Source organism: Dipodomys merriami, unplaced genomic scaffold, assembly GCF_024711535.1.
Source record: "Dipodomys merriami isolate MVZ:Mamm:240054 unplaced genomic scaffold, mDipMer1.0.p SCAF_59, whole genome shotgun sequence".
In the NCBI taxonomy this organism is placed as follows: domain Eukaryota; kingdom Metazoa; phylum Chordata; class Mammalia; order Rodentia; family Heteromyidae; genus Dipodomys; species Dipodomys merriami.
Window position 1 is genome coordinate 3,468,114 of NW_027206168.1, and position 15,987 is coordinate 3,484,100.

General features: G+C 48.9%; 2 protein-coding genes across 4 annotated transcripts; one reads left to right on the forward strand and one right to left on the reverse strand.

Annotated features, from left to right (window-relative positions):
• Positions 1–2,083: 2,083 nt before the first annotated feature.
• Positions 2,084–4,306, forward strand: Cldn7 (claudin 7). Its single transcript, XM_070001549.1, has 4 exons — positions 2,084–2,707; positions 3,472–3,636; positions 3,722–3,806; positions 3,918–4,306. The coding sequence occupies exons 1-4, from the start codon at positions 2,485–2,487 to the stop codon at positions 4,078–4,080; spliced, it is 636 nt and encodes a 211-aa protein (XP_069857650.1). The 5' UTR covers positions 2,084–2,484; the 3' UTR covers positions 4,081–4,306.
• Positions 4,307–4,770: 464 nt separating this feature from the next.
• On the reverse strand, positions 4,771–15,863 carry Elp5 (elongator acetyltransferase complex subunit 5). Of its 3 annotated transcripts, none has more exons than XM_070001552.1 (9): positions 15,746–15,863; positions 15,519–15,664; positions 15,293–15,353; positions 15,127–15,207; positions 10,839–11,056; positions 7,080–7,183; positions 6,435–6,527; positions 5,762–5,862; positions 4,771–5,114 (listed from the first exon to the last, which is right to left on the reverse strand). In XM_070001552.1, exons 2-9 carry the CDS (start codon positions 15,562–15,564, stop codon positions 5,000–5,002), a joined length of 819 nt encoding a protein of 272 aa, XP_069857653.1. In that variant the 5' UTR covers positions 15,565–15,664; positions 15,746–15,863; the 3' UTR covers positions 4,771–4,999. The 3 variants fall into 3 exon arrangements, with proteins under 3 accessions (XP_069857653.1, XP_069857651.1, XP_069857652.1); XM_070001550.1 differs by having other exon boundaries at positions 7,002–7,183; XM_070001551.1 differs by lacking the exon at positions 15,746–15,863 and having other exon boundaries at positions 7,002–7,183; positions 15,519–15,716.
• Between the last annotated feature and the right edge of the window lie 124 nt (positions 15,864–15,987).

Below are 15,987 nucleotides of genomic sequence, written 5' to 3' on the forward strand. Positions count from 1 at the left end.
CTTGCCTTGCAAGCTCGAGGCCCTGGGTTCGATTCCTCAGCACCACATAAGCAAAAAGAAAAAAGCCGGAAGTGGCGCTGTGGCTCAAGTGGTAGAGTGCTAGCCTTGAGCTGAAGAGCTGAGGGACAGCGCCCAGGCCCAGAGTTCAGGCCCCACGACTGGACAAACACACACACACACACACACACACACACACACACACACACACACACACACACACACACACACACACACACACACACACAGAGTTACCAAAACAAGGCAGCGGTGGCTCACACCTGTAATCCTATCCACTAAAGAGGCTGAGATCTGAAGATCGCAGTTCAAAGCCAAGCAGGGAAGCAAAATCAATCCGTGAGACTCTCATCTCCAATAAAACCACCAGGAAACCAGGAGTGGAGCTGTGGCTCAAGTGGTAAAATGGTAGCCTTGAGCTGAAGAGCTGAGGGACAGCACCCAAGCCCAGAGTTCATGCCCCAAGACCTACAAAAAAAAAAAGAGTTACCAAAACAAAAAAGTTGAAAAGGAAGAACACAAATGGAATATGTGAAGCAACTGAGGTAAAAAATAGATGAAAACCAGACCCTGGTGGCTCACACCTGTAAATCTACCTACTCAAGAAGCTGAGATCTGAGAACAGCAGTTCAAAGCCAGCCTTGACAGGAAAGTCTGTATGTCTTCAACACGCCCCCCTCCTACCAAGCCAGTAGTGGAGCTGTAGCTCACTTGGTAGAGTTCCAGACTAGAGAGGAAAAAGGTAAGGGATCCCAAGGTCCTGATTTCAAGTCCCTTACCAGAATACAACAACAATAATAAAAATAATGATAATAGTACCGATGGCTTACATCTATAATCCTAGCTTCTCAGGAGGCTGAGATCTGAGGATCATGGTTCAAAGCCAGCCCAGGCAGGAAGGTCTGTGAGATTCTTATCTCCAATAAACCACCAGAGAACACCGAAGTGGCACTGTGGCTCAAGTGGTAGAGGACTTGCCTTGAGCTGAAGAACTGAGGGACAGTGCTCAGACCCAGAATTCAAGCTCCACGACCGACAACAACAACAACAAAAAAAAAAAAAAAAAAGGAGAGAAATTGTTGCCAAGCTCCATGCAGCTGGAAAAAGGGTACCAGGGCAGAGTAAATGGGGGAGTGAAAAAGGATGCTACAAAGTAGAAAAGGCAGGAAGGGGGAAATGATCAAAAAGGGGAATGAGAAAGTTGGAAAAAATGTTGCGAGGAGGTCCGGGGCATAGGAGAGACTAAGAAGAACAGGTGGTAAGGTGGTAAAGATGTGTGCTCAAGGATGGTAGGGAAGTGAGTGGAGGTGGGAGGCGAAAGTGGAGAAAACTCATAGGAAGGCGAATGTTGGGTGTGTCAGAGATTCTGACCTCCACCTTACCCTACCCCCATATGCTGTCCTTAGTGGTTTCTTCCATATGCTAGGAGAAGCCTTGCTGCTGCAGAGGATGGCCACCCGCTCATACATTAAACTCTGCTAGGGTTAGGAATGGGGGACCAGGAAGCTAGAGTTGTTGGGAGCCATGCTCAGAAGCCAGCTGTCTGTTTGTTGGAGGGCCTACCAGGAGGGCAACAGTAGAAAAAGGGAGGGGTGCTGAGAGTTGTCTCTGGGAGCAGAAACTTCAAGAAAGGTGCAGCGAGAGTTGATTCTCTGGGGTCTCTGAAGGTGGAAAGGACAGCTTTGGAAACAGAAGAAAAGGAAGAAAGACTGCTTGAGGCAGAAACAGGAGGGGAAAGGGTGGCACCCAGTCTTTCCAGGAACATCCCCCAGCTCGGGCTCCGCGGCGTCTCGGGCACACCGACTGCAAAGGGTGCCAGAGGGCTGTCCAGCTTGGATGGATTTCCGAGAAGCCACAGCCTCTCCTTCACCTGCCGTGGAAGCCGAGCAAGTGAAGGGGCGTGACCCTGGGGCTCAGGTTTCTTCCTCATCACCTGCGCTCGGAGGGGGGTAGGGGCCAGGACTTCCGGTTCAGGTGAGTGTCCCTTCAGTGACGTCAGGTCACCCTCGGCTGCCCCTCCGGTCCCGCCTCCCCCTCGCGCGCTCCCTGCGCCCTACTTATACTCAGGTGCGCCGCACCTGTCCGCCCTCACCTCCGGACTCTCCGCGACGCCTCTGCCCGCTCCCTACAGCCTGGGGCCGAAAGGCCCAGATACACCCCGGGGATCGCGCCCACACGGCTCCTCCATTTTTTCGGGGTAGGGTCGTGAGAGCGCCTGGCCTCCGGGCACTGCTTTTGTCTGGAACCTGTCCTTCGAGTGCAGCCAGTTCCCACGGCTGCCAGGGGTGTTTTTGTTTTACTTGGGGTGACAAGATTTTGCAGTCACTGGCTACAAACTTTTTTTTTTTCTTTTTCGTCTCAGGGTGACTTAAAATTCCAACCGGGTTGTCTTTGGTGAAGCTGTCCTTTTCGATTCTATTCGACTTGTAGGCTCGCCCTCCCAGGTTCCCATCTTTTTGGAGGGCGGAAATGGCCAATTCAGGCCTGCAATTGTTGGGCTTTTCAATGGCCTTGCTGGGCTGGGTGGGCCTGGTGGCATGCACCGCCATCCCGCAGTGGCAGATGAGCTCGTACGCGGGCGACAACATCATCACCGCCCAGGCCATGTACAAGGGGTTGTGGATGGACTGCGTCACGCAGAGCACCGGCTTGATGAGCTGCAAGATGTTCGACTCGGTGCTCGCACTGCCGGGTAAGGCCGAGGGGCCGACGGGACGGACGCGCCCGGGTGGGGCAGGGCCGGAGCTCCTCGGCCGGGCGCCCTGTGGTTTCCAGGGAGCTGGAGAAGTGGACACACCGGGGGCCTTGGCTAGATCTGGCCTAGATTCTGGAGGCCCTGCTGTGAGTCCGCACCTGGGCCGCCCGCCGGGCCCGCTCCCTCGGCTGGAAGAGTCCAGGCCAGGGCGCGCGCGCTCCTCTGCGACCCCGACCGTCTGTGGTCAGGTTTGTCTTGGACAAAAGGGCGCGGCGCGGAAGCCGTGGCCTGGGCCGCCAGACCGTGCTGTTTTGTTAGACGTGGGCCGCCACCTGCGACCTCTAATCTTATCGGCCGATTAGCCGAAGCCACAAACCCCGTGGCTTCGATAGCGGGGTGAGAGTTGGGACTCGAGACGGCCGGCGGCTGAGCCCTCGTGCTGCGCGTCCTTTCCCACGGCCCCCTTCCCCCTGCCCAGCGCGGTTTCATCGAAACCCAGGCGCCCCGGGCGGGTTCTGGGGCAGAGGGCGGGGCCGTGCGTTGAGCGGGAAGGCCTCGGCCTAAGGCGGGGCGGGGGCGGGTGGCTGCGCCTCGGGCTTTGGCCTGGGGCAGGGGGCGGGGAGCGTTCCAGATCTGCTGGGGAACGGAGAGCTTCAATGATAGTCTCTGAACTTGGCGGGTGCAGCCTGGGGCTTGAAGGCTAGGGCCTTCCCGGGCCTCCCCGCATTTCCAGCGATGACAGGGCTCTTTCTTCTCCACAGCGGCCCTACAGGCCACTCGGGCCCTCATGGTGGTGTCCCTGGTGCTGGGTTTCCTGGCCATGTTTGTGGCCACGATGGGTATGAAGTGCACGCGTTGTGGGGGAGACGACAAAGTGAAGAAGGCCCGGATAGCCATGACTGGAGGCATCATTTTCATCGTGGCTGGTGAGCCTCAGATCTAAGGTCGGCCTGAGGGTGGGTAAGGTGCTGGTTTAAGACACTGGGAGTATCAGAATCCTTCTCTTTCCAGGTCTTGCCTCTTTGATAGCATGCTCTTGGTACGGTCATCAGATTATCACAGACTTCTATAACCCCTTGACCCCCATGAATGCTAAGTAAGTTTGGGACCCTTGCCTCTTAAAAGACAGATCTGAGGTCCTGGGATACTGGGATAGGAAACAAGGCAGACAGGCCAGGATTCTGATTCTAACCCCTTCTCTCCACAGATATGAGTTTGGTTCTGCCATCTTTATTGGTTGGGCAGGGTCTGCTCTGGTCCTCCTAGGAGGTGCGCTGCTGTCTTGCTCCTGTCCTGGGAGTGAAAGCAAAGCTGTGTATCGGGCACCCCATTCCTACCCCAAGTCCAACTCTGCCAAAGAATATGTGTAACTTGACACCCTTATGCCCCAGTCTGATGGGCTGTGGGTGTGTCCAGATGATTCAGAAACTTAGGGCAGAGGACTCAGCCTGTGAGCAAGGTGTGAGACAAAGGCCTCCTGGTCACTCCATCCATGCATACCGTGTACAGTTCTCTGGGAAGGGGGTGGGGGGAAGAGACAAAAGGGGAGTATGTGCTTTTTGTACAGTAATAAAAACTACATTTTAGAAAGCAGGTTTTTTTCTTTCTATGCCTCTTGCTTTCTTTCCATGTAAGTTGTGCCTACTTCAGTTCAGTGAAGCTACAGAGCACGATGGTGCCAGGCCATACAGTCTATTTTCATTGTTTAGGCTTAATACCTCACACGTCTGGCTTCCTTCATTCCCAACCCACCACTGTTTTAAATAACTACCAAAGAGGTGCATTAAAAAAAAAAAAAAAAAAGAGGTAGCCAGAAGCTGGTGGCTCGCGCCTATAATGCTAGCTACTCAGGAGGCTGAGATCTGAGGATCTCAGTTCAAAGCCAGCCTGGGCAGGAAAGTCCATGAGACTCCAATAAATCACTGGAAAACCGGAAGTGGCGCTGTGGCTCAAGTGGTAGAGTGCTCGCCTTGAGCTGAAGAGCTCAGGGACAGCGCCCAAGCCGAGTTCAGGCCCCATGACCGACCAAAAAAAAAAAAAAAGAGGTATATACATACATATATGTGTGTGTATCTGTATATATTTTAATTTGGAAGGTTACTTGCTTGCCTTACAATATACTCTCACCCATTTGCTGCCCTGATGACATGCTACTTCTTGGCACAGCAGGGCATACATACACAAAGCAGCAAAGGTGGTACAGGGACAAGGTAAGGTCAAGTCAAACAACACAAAGGTGCTTCTAAGTCCACAGTGTTTCTTCTCGTTGGTCTAGTCAAATCTGGTCAGTCAAATATCTAGGTCTTCATCGGGGTCTTCTTGGTCCAGATCATCATAAACATCTGGCTCATAGAATATGTGGCTGGAAGACTGACCTGGTCCAGGTCGCAGCAAAGCCTGCTGTCTGAGGAGGAAAGAGTTGATGCTGAGGAGGATGAGTGACAGGAGTCAAGTGTGAATTTACTTTTCCATATGACTCAGACAATCATGACTCAGACAGGCCCCTGTACCATTTTCTTGGTCCAAGTCCCTTTCTTTGACCTTCATGTTTGGTTAGAACTAAAGTTTCCCCAGACCATTTGGATTTGGGATAGTGCTTTTTGTACAACTAACAAAACTTACATTCTTAGCAGCCTGAGGGCCAGGATTTGGTATCCTTGTATCACCCATCCACAGGCAGGGAAAGGCATATACTCTGCCACTTAACCAGCCTTGCCACACCCATGTAGTTTCCTGTCCTAGCACTGCTGTAGAGGAAGAGCCACATTTCCGCAGTATAGTTTGACTTAGCCAAGGCCCAGAATGTTATGGGGGAGAACCACAGTGGTGAGTCTAAAGCTCTAATGAAGAGATAAGACAAAACCTTCCGCCATTGTGGGAGGGTATATGTGAATAGAGAGCCAGTACCACTCCCTACTTGTCTCTGCAAGGTGGACTTCAGCCCCTATAAAGTCATAAAAGGTTAATCAATAATCTGTCAACACCCTATCACTCTGTGATCCAGTTGCTCAGCTCTACCCAGGAATCCAGGCATTTATGTTCCAATCTTACTTTTCAGAGCTGAATTGGAAGGGCAGAGTCAAGTTATCTTTGGCTTCTCTTTCTTTCTTGGACAGGTGAAGGTTAAAAGTCAAGTGAGTTGTGGGATCCACCTGTAGGTACAAACATATGCTGCCACTCAGCCACATCACTGGGGGTCCCTGGCCTCACCCCCAAACCTCTGCAGTTTGTATTTCCCTCTCTTTTTTTTTTTTTTTTTCCCTCTGTCGGTCGTGGGGACTGAACTCTGGGCCTGGGCGCTGTCCACACTCAGCTCTTCAGCTCAAGGCTAGTGCTCTACCATTTGAACCAGTGCCACTTTTCTGGTGGTTACTTAAAGAGTCTCACACTTTCCTGCCCAAGCTGGCTTTGCACCACGATCCTCAGTTCTCAGCCTCCTTAGTAGCTAGGATTATAGGTGTGAGCCATTAGCACCCAGCTTCACTTCCTTTTTCTAGCCCCCAAACTTTTTTTGTTGTTGTTAGAACTGGGGCTTAAACCTAGGTGCTGTCCCTTTTCTGCTCAAGGCTAGTGCTCTACCACTTGAGCACAGCTCCACTTCTGGATAATTGGAGATTATGGGTGGGTAGGTAATTGGTGATATGACTTTCCTGCTTGGGCTGGCTTTGAACCACAATTCTGGGTAGCTAGGTATAAGCACTGATGCCAAGGCAAACATAAATACCAGAGGTACGTGGGAACTTGGCTGCTGCTGGGACTCTACAGGTCCCTCTTGGAGATCCAGGTTGAAGTCAGGAAGGATGGAGAACCACTGAGTCTGTGTATAAGAAAAAAAGTTTTATTTATTTTTAACGTTTCAGGACCTCATAGCTCCTTTCTCCAATAATCTTAGGATTTTAAACTTTCCATTTTCTGGAATATAGCATTTTTCCATAGTTAAGTTGGCAGGCTGAATCAAAAACAATCCTGAGTTCAAATGCTGGCTATGCCACTTGCCACTTATAGTTTTACTATCTTGGCCAAATGGCTTAAAGTTAAACTTCTATGGACTTGTTTCACAGTCTGCAAAATGGGGATAAAATGTACTCACAGTGAAAATAAAAGGAGGTAAATGATAGAAAACATAAGAGGACCTGGCTCAGGTGTACAGTATATACTCAGCACACATACATGGCCCAAGGCCCTGGGTTCTATCCCATGCACACTAAGCCATCAGCTTTCTCCCGGCACTTTCCATTATGACACCTCTTTCTGACCCAAATATCTAGTCTTCCCTGTTGCTTCTGTTGACCTGATAAGCTGGGCGCTGTTGGGGCCTTCGATAGAGTATGTGAACTGAAGCCTGGCCCATTTTACCATCCATGGTCACCTCTGTTTGAGCAAGGCTGCTCAGTGCTCCCAAGGGGCCTTGCCCATGAAGCTCTTCATGCAGCAGGCCCAACACACGCACCTCCCCTACAGGGGGGTTAACACCTGGAAGCGGGCAAAAAAAAAAAAAAAAAAAATTAGGGCATGAAGGATAGTGGGGAGCATTCAGGATAGGCATAGAAATAGGGAAGAAAAAGGAAGGAGAGGTGCACAATCTATCAACTCAGCCACAACCTCAATTTACCTTGACCAATCTTAATGCCCTGCCCTGAGTTTGTTTATTTATTTATTGGGTCCAGTTGTGGGGCCTGAACTCTGGGCCTGGGCGCTGTCCCTCAGCTCTTCAGATCAAGGCTAGCGCTCTACCACTTGAGCCACAGCACCACTTCCGGCTTTTTTCTTTTTGCTTATGTGGTGCTGAGGAATTGAACCCAGGGCCTCAGGCATGCAAGGCAAGCACTCTACCACTGAGCCAACTTCCTAGCCCCTGAGTTTATTTTTTCCCTCGGACTGATCCTGGGGCATGAACTCTGGGCTTGGGTGCTGTCCTTGAACTAGTACTCTACCACTTGAGCCACAGCACCACTTCCAGCTTTTTCCGTGACTAATTAGAGCTAAGAGACTCACAGACTTTCCTGCCCTGGTTGGCATCCAACTGCAATCCTCAGATCTCAGCCTTCTGAATAACTGGGATTTCAGGCATGAGTCACCAGTGCTTGCTAATGTTTGTCTTTTTTGGTCAGTCATGGGGCCTGAACTCAGAGCCTGGGTACTGTCCCTGAGCTGTTTTGCTCAAAGCTAGTGTTCTACCACTTTCAATCACAACACTGCTTCCAAGTCCACACTTTTAATAAACCTTACTCTAGTGCAATCTGACCAGGGCACAACTCTGACTTCGACTTTTCAGCATGGAACTTAATACTGGCATCCATTAACTCCAGCCATTTGTGTGTGGGGTGTGTGTGTGTGTGTTGGTACTGGGGCTAGAACTCAGGGCCTAGGCATTGTTCCTTTGCCTTTTCTACTCAAGGCTAGCAATCTATTACTTGAGCCACAGCTCCAGTTGGCTTCTGGTGGTTAACCCCATGGACTTTCCTGCCCAGGCTGACTTCAAACTGTGATCTCAGATCATAGCCTTCTGAGTAGCTAGGATTGATTACAGGTGTGTGCTTCCATTGCCCCAATCCAGTTCATCTCTTAATGAACTACTTGCAATTTTTGGAACATATCTTCTCCTTTTGGAAGCATTAACAGTACTAAACACTATCACTTTAATCCTCACAAAGTCAGCTCATATCATGTGGCAATTTCAAGGAGTTTAATTCTAATGCTACCTATCACAGGCCCCACTGTTGCCTCTGCTTCCTAAAAGTGAGGATTACACTCATGCCAACTTTTTGTCAGCCATGGGGCTTGAACTCTGGGCCTGGCACTGTGCCTCAGCTCTTCAGCTCAAGGCTAGTGCACTACCACTTTGAGACATAGTACCACTTCTGGTTTTGTGAGTGGTTTATTAGAGATAAGAGTCTCATGGACTTTCCTGCCTGGGCTGGTTTTGAACTGTGATCCTTAGATCTCAGCCTCCTGACTAGCTAGGATTACAGGTGTGAGCCACCGGCACCTGGCTCATGCCAACTCTTTATATGTCCCGCTTTATACTCTTTATAAGGAAAAGTAAAGCATGAGAAATCAAGTACTTCAACATATGGCTGGTTGTGTCTGACCCCAGGTGTATGCTAGTATCACAGTGCGCTTCAGGGCTAGTGCCAAATCTGCCTGGCTGATCTCTTGCTCTTCAGGATATTCAAGGTAATTCCTTTCTTCAGGTGCCTGGTGGACATCCTTTTATCATCACAGTCCCTAAGACACCTCAGCCCTATCAGATTATCTTGTAACTGCCTGTTTATTTCTCCATATCCTTTTTGAGACTCTGAGCTCCAGGAAGACTACATGTTAATCTTTACTTTTTCATTATTTAAAATGGACCTGATACATTGTATGTACTTAATATTTATTGCATCACTGTAAGGAGTTAACAAAACTTTGTTTTCAGCCAGCCAGGCACAGGTGGTTTATGCCTGTAATCCTAGCTATTCAGGAGGTGCCATCTGAGGATCAAAGTTCAAAGCCAGCCCGGGCAGGAAAGCTCATGAGATTCTTATCTCCAATTAACCACCAGAAAACCAGAAATAGTGCTGTGGCTCACATGGTAAGAGTGTTCACCTTGAGATGAAGAGCTCAGGGACAGCGGCCAGGCCCAGAGTTCAAGCTCCATGACCAACAACAACAAAAAATCCAAAACCAAAACTTTGGGAAAAAGAAAACAACAAAACAACAGGGGCTGGGAAGGTGGCTCAGTGGTAGAGTGTTTGCCTTGCATGCATGAAGCCCTGGGTTCAATTCTTCAGTACCACATAAACAGAAAAAGCAGGAAGTACTATGGCTAGCACCCTACACCTCAATTGGTAGGGTGCTAGCCCTGAGCTGACAAGCTGAGGGACAGTGCTCAGGCCCAGAGTTCAGGCCCCATGGCCGACATAAAAACAAACTTTATGGATGTGGCAGCACACACTAGTGATCCCAACACTTGGGAGGTGGAGCCAGTAAAACAATGAGTTCAAGGCCACCAGAATTATATCCTGAGACCTTATCTCAAAAAAGAAAACTGAAAGCAAAACATCAAAAGAATGCTCTTGGCTGGGAATGTGGCTTAGTGGTAGAGTGCTTGCCTAGCATGCATGAAGCTCTGGGTTTGATTCCTCAGTACCACATAAATAGAAAAAGCTGGAAGTGGTGCTGTGGCTCAAGTGGTAGGAGTTCTGGCCTTGAGCAAGGGGCAGGGACAGTGCCTAGGCCTTGAGTTCAAGCCCCAGGACTGGCCAAAAAAGGAAAAAAAGATGTTTGTAGTCAGAGCATTGGGGAGGGAGTCACTCCCTGGGTGCCTCTAATTCAGCCTGAGTTACACAGCAAGATCCTGTCTCAAAAATAAAAGCAAGTGCCGGGCGCTGGTGGCTCACGCCTGTAATCCTAGCTACTCAGGAGGCTGAGATCTGAGGATTGCGGTTCAAAGCCAGCCCGGGCAGGAGAGACCGTGAGACTCCTATCTCCAATAAACCACCAGAAAACCGGAAGTGGCGCTGTAGCTCAAGTGGTAGAGCGCTCGCTTTGAGCTGAAGAGCTGAGGGACAGCGCCCAGGCCCAGAGTTCAAGCCCCACGACCGACAAAAAAATAAATAAAAATAAAATAAAAGCAAGTGGGGGGGGTAAGGGGGGGGAAAGTGACCTTTCTCATCCTATGTCCTAAAGACAAATTAACAAAAATAAATAACCAAGCAAAAAAATAAAAAGCAACACAAAATTGTAACAGCAACAAAAAAAGCTTAACAGGCTCATGCCTATAATCCCAGATCTCAGGAGCCTGAGATCTGAGGACCGTGGTTTGCGAATCTTAATTTCCAACAAACTATATTAAAAAAAAAAATCTGCAAGTGGAGTTGTGGCTCAAGTGTCAGAATGCTTGCCATGAGCAAGAGAAACTCAGAGACAGCACGCAGGCCATGAGTTTAAGTCCCAGGACACACGGACATGGACACACACACGACACACACACACTCGAAAACACAATGAAAATCAGTAATCCCCCCAAAATAGTTAAAGAGATGGCAGAAGGCCTGACAGGAGATAACTGATTATTCTTCTTAGGGTGGGAGGGAACAGGGGACATTGTTTGGCAGGAGATATATGAGAGGAGAGGTCTTACCAGGGTAGGAGTTTCCATGGCTCAGAACATGCAGAGTCTGGCAGAGTTCAGTACAGGGAAGATGAAGCAACAACCAGCTGAGGGAATCAACAGCAATGGTGATAGAACAAGAGTCTGTCCTGTACATGGCTCTCAAGGCGCCCAGAGGTCCCCCAGGATGGGCCTCCCCAGTTTTTGACCAGTTGAGCGGGTCTCTAAAGAGGTCATGGTAAATGAGACTGTAAAAGAAAACAGGAAACCTATTTATTACCTTTAACCCCAACTTCCAAATTTCTTCCTTAGATCTTTGGGACTGTTTCCTCAATTTTCTCTAATACTCCAAATATTAATGAGAACTAATTACTGAGAGGCCAATGACAACCTAAACACTAAGCTTGTTTTTATTACTTGCCCAAGGTCACCTGTCTGGGAATTCTAGCCAGTAAAATCTCTGACATTTGTTCTAAACTCTCCATCCAAACTGCCACTGAATGAAACACTTCTAGCAGTGTTTTCTAAGATTTATTAGGGCAGGAAATAAGTCTGCTCATCCACTGTTCTGCCTCCAGTGCCTAATACAACACCTGCTTTACAATCTGTGCCCACTATACACACAACTAATAAGTGAACCTGGATTACTATAATAGCCTTCCTACCTCATCTCCCAGTCTCTAGGATGCTTCCTTCCAAACCACCTTTCACACGGTGATTACTGGACTGTTTTTTTTTTGTTTTTGTCGGTCATGGGGCTTGAACTCTGGGCTTGGGCACTATCCCTGCGCTCTTCAGCTCAAGGCAAGCACTCTACCACCTGAGCCATAGCGCCACTTCCAGTTTTCTAGTGGTTTATTGGAGATAAGAGTCTCACAGACTTTCCTGCCCTGGCTGGCTTTGAACTGAGATCCTCAGATCTCAACCTCCTGAATAGCTTGGATTACAGGCGTGAGCCATCAGTGCACCGCTTTGGACTGTTCTTTTTATCAGGTATAGTATTAGCATTCTCTTCCCAATTGCCTTCGGGATACCATTTCAATGCCTTTTCATGCTCTGTAAGACCTTTTGAAGTCAAGAATTTATTGGGTACAATAGGAAGCTCTCCCTCCTTCCAAGAACAGATACCATTTATCATACTTTCATACTTGCTATTTCTAAGTCAATCCCTCAGAAGCCTTCAGTTAAAATTTTGATTCAAGTCTGGAATCTATGACTGAATTAAATACCATTAGATTCTAAATAAGTCAAAGGCAGAGTTTGCTTATTCTTACTTTCTAGTAGGGTTTCTAATGCTGAACTCTATCTACTACAGTCTTCCATTTATTCTTTGTTTTGTTTTGTGCTGTTCTGGGACTTGAACTCAGGGCCTGTACCCTGTTACTAGTTTTTCTTGTTTTTTGTTTTTGATCTGTCCTGGGGCCTGGGCACTGTCCCTTACCTCTTCAGTTCAAGGCTAGCACTCTACTACTTGAGCCACAGCACCACTTCTGGATTTTTGGTGGTTAATTGGAGATAAGAGTCTCATGGGGGGCTGGGAAGGTGTCTCAGTGGTAGAGCGCTTGCCTTGCATGCCTGAGGCCCTGGGTTTGATTCCTCAGCACCACATAAGCAAAAAGAAAAAAGCCGGAAGTGGCGCTGTGGCTCAAGTGGTAGAGTGCTAGCCTTGAGCTCAAGAGCTGAGGGACAGCGCCCAGGCCCAGAGTTCAGGCCCCACGACTGGACCCCCCCCCCAAAAAAAAAAAAAAAAAAAAAGAGTCTCATGGACTTTCCTGCCCAGGCTGGCTCTGAACTGCATCTTCAGATCTCAAGTCTCCTGAGTAGCTAGGATCAGGCATGAGACACCAGTGCCTGGCTACCCTGGATATTTTTTGCTCAAGGTTAGTCCTCTACTACTGAGCCACAGCTACACTTCTGGCTTCTTTGGAGATAAGAGTCTCATGGACTTTCCTGCCAGGGCTGGCTTTGAACTACAATCCTCAGATCTCAGCTTCTTGAGTAGCTAGGTTTACAGGTTATGAGCCACTGGTGCCTGGTTTTATTCATTTATTTTGCAGTACTGAGTTTTGAACTCAGTACCTTGTGCTTGATAAGTAGATGCTCTACTGCTTAAGCCTCTCTCTACTTAAGTCCCTCTGCTAACCCCTTTTTATGTAGGTTATTTTTGAGATAGAGTCTCACTTTATGCCTGGGAAGTTCTGGAATGAGAGTCTTATTTGTGCTTCTCTTTGTGTCTGGGATGACAGGTGAGTACCACTGCATCTAGCCATTATCCAAGATGGAGTCTCAAAACTTTCATGTTAAGGATGACCTTAAACCATGGTCAACTCCTCTCCTCCATTATATCTCAAATAGCTAGGATTACAGGCATGGGCCACACATCCAGTTTACTTCTATTACTCTCTCAACTTCCAGGGTCTCTACTTTGGATTGTTCAAGTCATCACCATTTCTCCCTTATCTTTGCTCTTACTAATTCTCATCTTCTTTGTGATTTACATCCATTCTTTCAATGAATACTTAAGAAGCTGCTCCTAAAACAGGAATGACCACAAGGAATAAAAAGTAAGTAAGTTTGGGGCTGGGAAGGTGGCTCAGTGGTAGAGTGCTTGCCTTGCATGTATGAGGCCCTGGGTTTGATTCCTCAGCACCACATAAGCAAAAAGAAAAAAGCCGGAAGTGGCGCTGTGGCTCAAGTGGTAGAGCACTAGCCTTGAGCTGAAGAGCTGAGGGACAGAGCTCAGGCCCCATGACTGGACCCAAAAAAAAAAAAAAAAAGAAAGTAAGTAAATTTTAGGCTCTTAAATTGTTACCTGTTAAAAAGCAGGCTGCTGACAATTTTGTTATAAAATATCAGAAAGGTTCACAAGGCTAGAATGTTTTAAACTAGACCATGTTAAACCTTATAGGTGGGGGGCGGGGGGCTCAAGATGGCCATACAAATGATAAAGACAATTAGAAACTGTTACCAAGGAAAAACCTCATCCTATAAAACACTACAAGTCTGGGGCCCAGCGCCAATGGCTCACGCCTAATCCTAGCTACTCAGGAGGCTGTCATCTGAGGATCCCCGTACAAAGCCAGCCCAGGCAAGAAAGTCCCTGAAACTCCTATCTCCAATAAGCCACCAGAAAACTGGAAGTGGCACTGTAGCTAAAGTGGTAGAGCGCTAGCATTGAGCTGAAGAGCTGAGGGACAGCACCCAGGCCCAGAGTTCAAGCCCCATGACCAACAAAAACAAAAACAAAAACAAATACAAGTAATCAAACCTGTCAGCAAAATCAGTTTTCTGACTTAAAAATATATCACTGATTTTGCTGGGCAATGATGGCTCATGGCTGTATTTTTAGCTACTCGGATGGCTGAGATCTGAGGCTTCTAATTTGAAGACAGCCCATACAGACACATCCTGAGGGAGACTCTTATCTCCAAGTAACCAACAAAAGCCAGAGTGGAAGTGTGGCTGGCTCAGGTGGTAGAGTTCCAACCTTGAGCAAAAAAAGCCAAGGTTCTCAATTTGAACACCTGTATTAGCACACTCATGCATGTACACACACACAAATCAATAATTTTGGAGGTCACACAGCAAAGGAGATACATTTTTTTTTTGTCGGTCGTGGGGCTTGAACTCTGGGCCTGGGCGCTGTCCCTCAGCTCTTCAGCTCAAGGCGAGCGCTCTACCACTTGAGCTACAGCGCCACTTCCGGTTTTCTGGTGGATTATTGGAGATAGGAGTCTCACGGTCTCTCCTGCCCGGGCTGGCTCTGAACTGCGATCCTCAGATCTCAGCCTCCTGAGTAGTTAGGATTACAGGCATGAGCCACCAGCGCCCGGCTAGGAGATACATTCTTAACTTCTACTAATTTGCTGGAGATAGCATCTAGTGACTTGAAGGTTAGGATAATAGTTGCGAATCAAACGGCTTGTTTAAAACATGTAGCATGGTCACACTTGTTTCCCTACCACTAGTTTTGGCTGTCCAACGTCACTACTACATACCAGGTTGTGGGTGGTTGTTGTTTTTTAACTGCTGAGGAAGTCCTTTAATTTTTTTTTTTTTTTGGGTCCGGTTGTGGGGCCTGAACTCTGGGCCTGGGCGCTGTCCCTCAGCTCTTGAGCTCAAGGCTAGCACTCTACCACTTGAGCCACAACGCCACTTCTGGCTTTTTTTCTGCTTATGTGGTGCTGAGGAATCGAACCCAGGGCCTCAAGCATGCAAGGCAAGCGCTCTACCACTGAGCCACCTTCCCAGCCCTGAGAAAGTCCTTTAGCACCAGAGAACCCACTCCTAATGGAAATCCCTTTCCATATGTACTTACCGGCTGTTGACATCGGATTCAAAACCTTCTCGAAATTCTTCCTCGCTCACTTCACAGCCCAGGACATGGACTTGCTCCCCACTAAGGCAGAGGGGAAAGTTTAGAGTCAGTTATAGACTCCCTTCCCAGGGCAGGATGGGCAGGCCCTCACTGAGGGATAACTCACCTTAGCGCAGATTTCTTGACAAGAGCCTTCAGGAGACTGCGCCCCTCCCACTCCACGGAATCTGGGGAGAGCGAGGGACGGATTAATTCGTTCATGAGATTTCCGGCTTCACAAGTTCCTACCTGTGACCCAGGACCCAGGATCCTTTCCCTATACTCCCCCGACCCCCCCCCCCCCCCCCCCGCCCCGCAAGGCCGGACTCTTCCCCGAAGGCTCAACATCTCACCTCGAAGCAGCACCAAGCCACCAATAGCCAACAACGATTCCAACATCTCCGCGCAGCCCGCGCGTCTTCCGACGCTCCAAGATGACGTCACGGCGCCGGCGCCGCCCCCGCTTCGTCGGGGCGTGGCACTCAAGATTACCTAAAGTCTGGAATAAGAGGTGATTTCGTGTTCAGTGTTCCCAGGGCGCTTACGTGAATGAGCCCCTCCCCAGCCTCGGCACACATACGTAGAGACATCCAATCTGCATGTTCACAGTGATCGCGGCCTGCAGAGGCTTTGGGGAGAGCTGTCAGTGGGAAAGGAAGGGCGTCGCGCTATTCTACCTCACTCCTCCCCTGCGCCGGCCGAACTTTGACCACGTGACGTCACCCACCCCGTCACGTCATTGGAGACTGCGGTCCACGCCCCGCCTAGCGGCCCTTCCGCGCGTGCGCAGTATTGCAGCCTTGTCCTGGGGACTCTCCACTT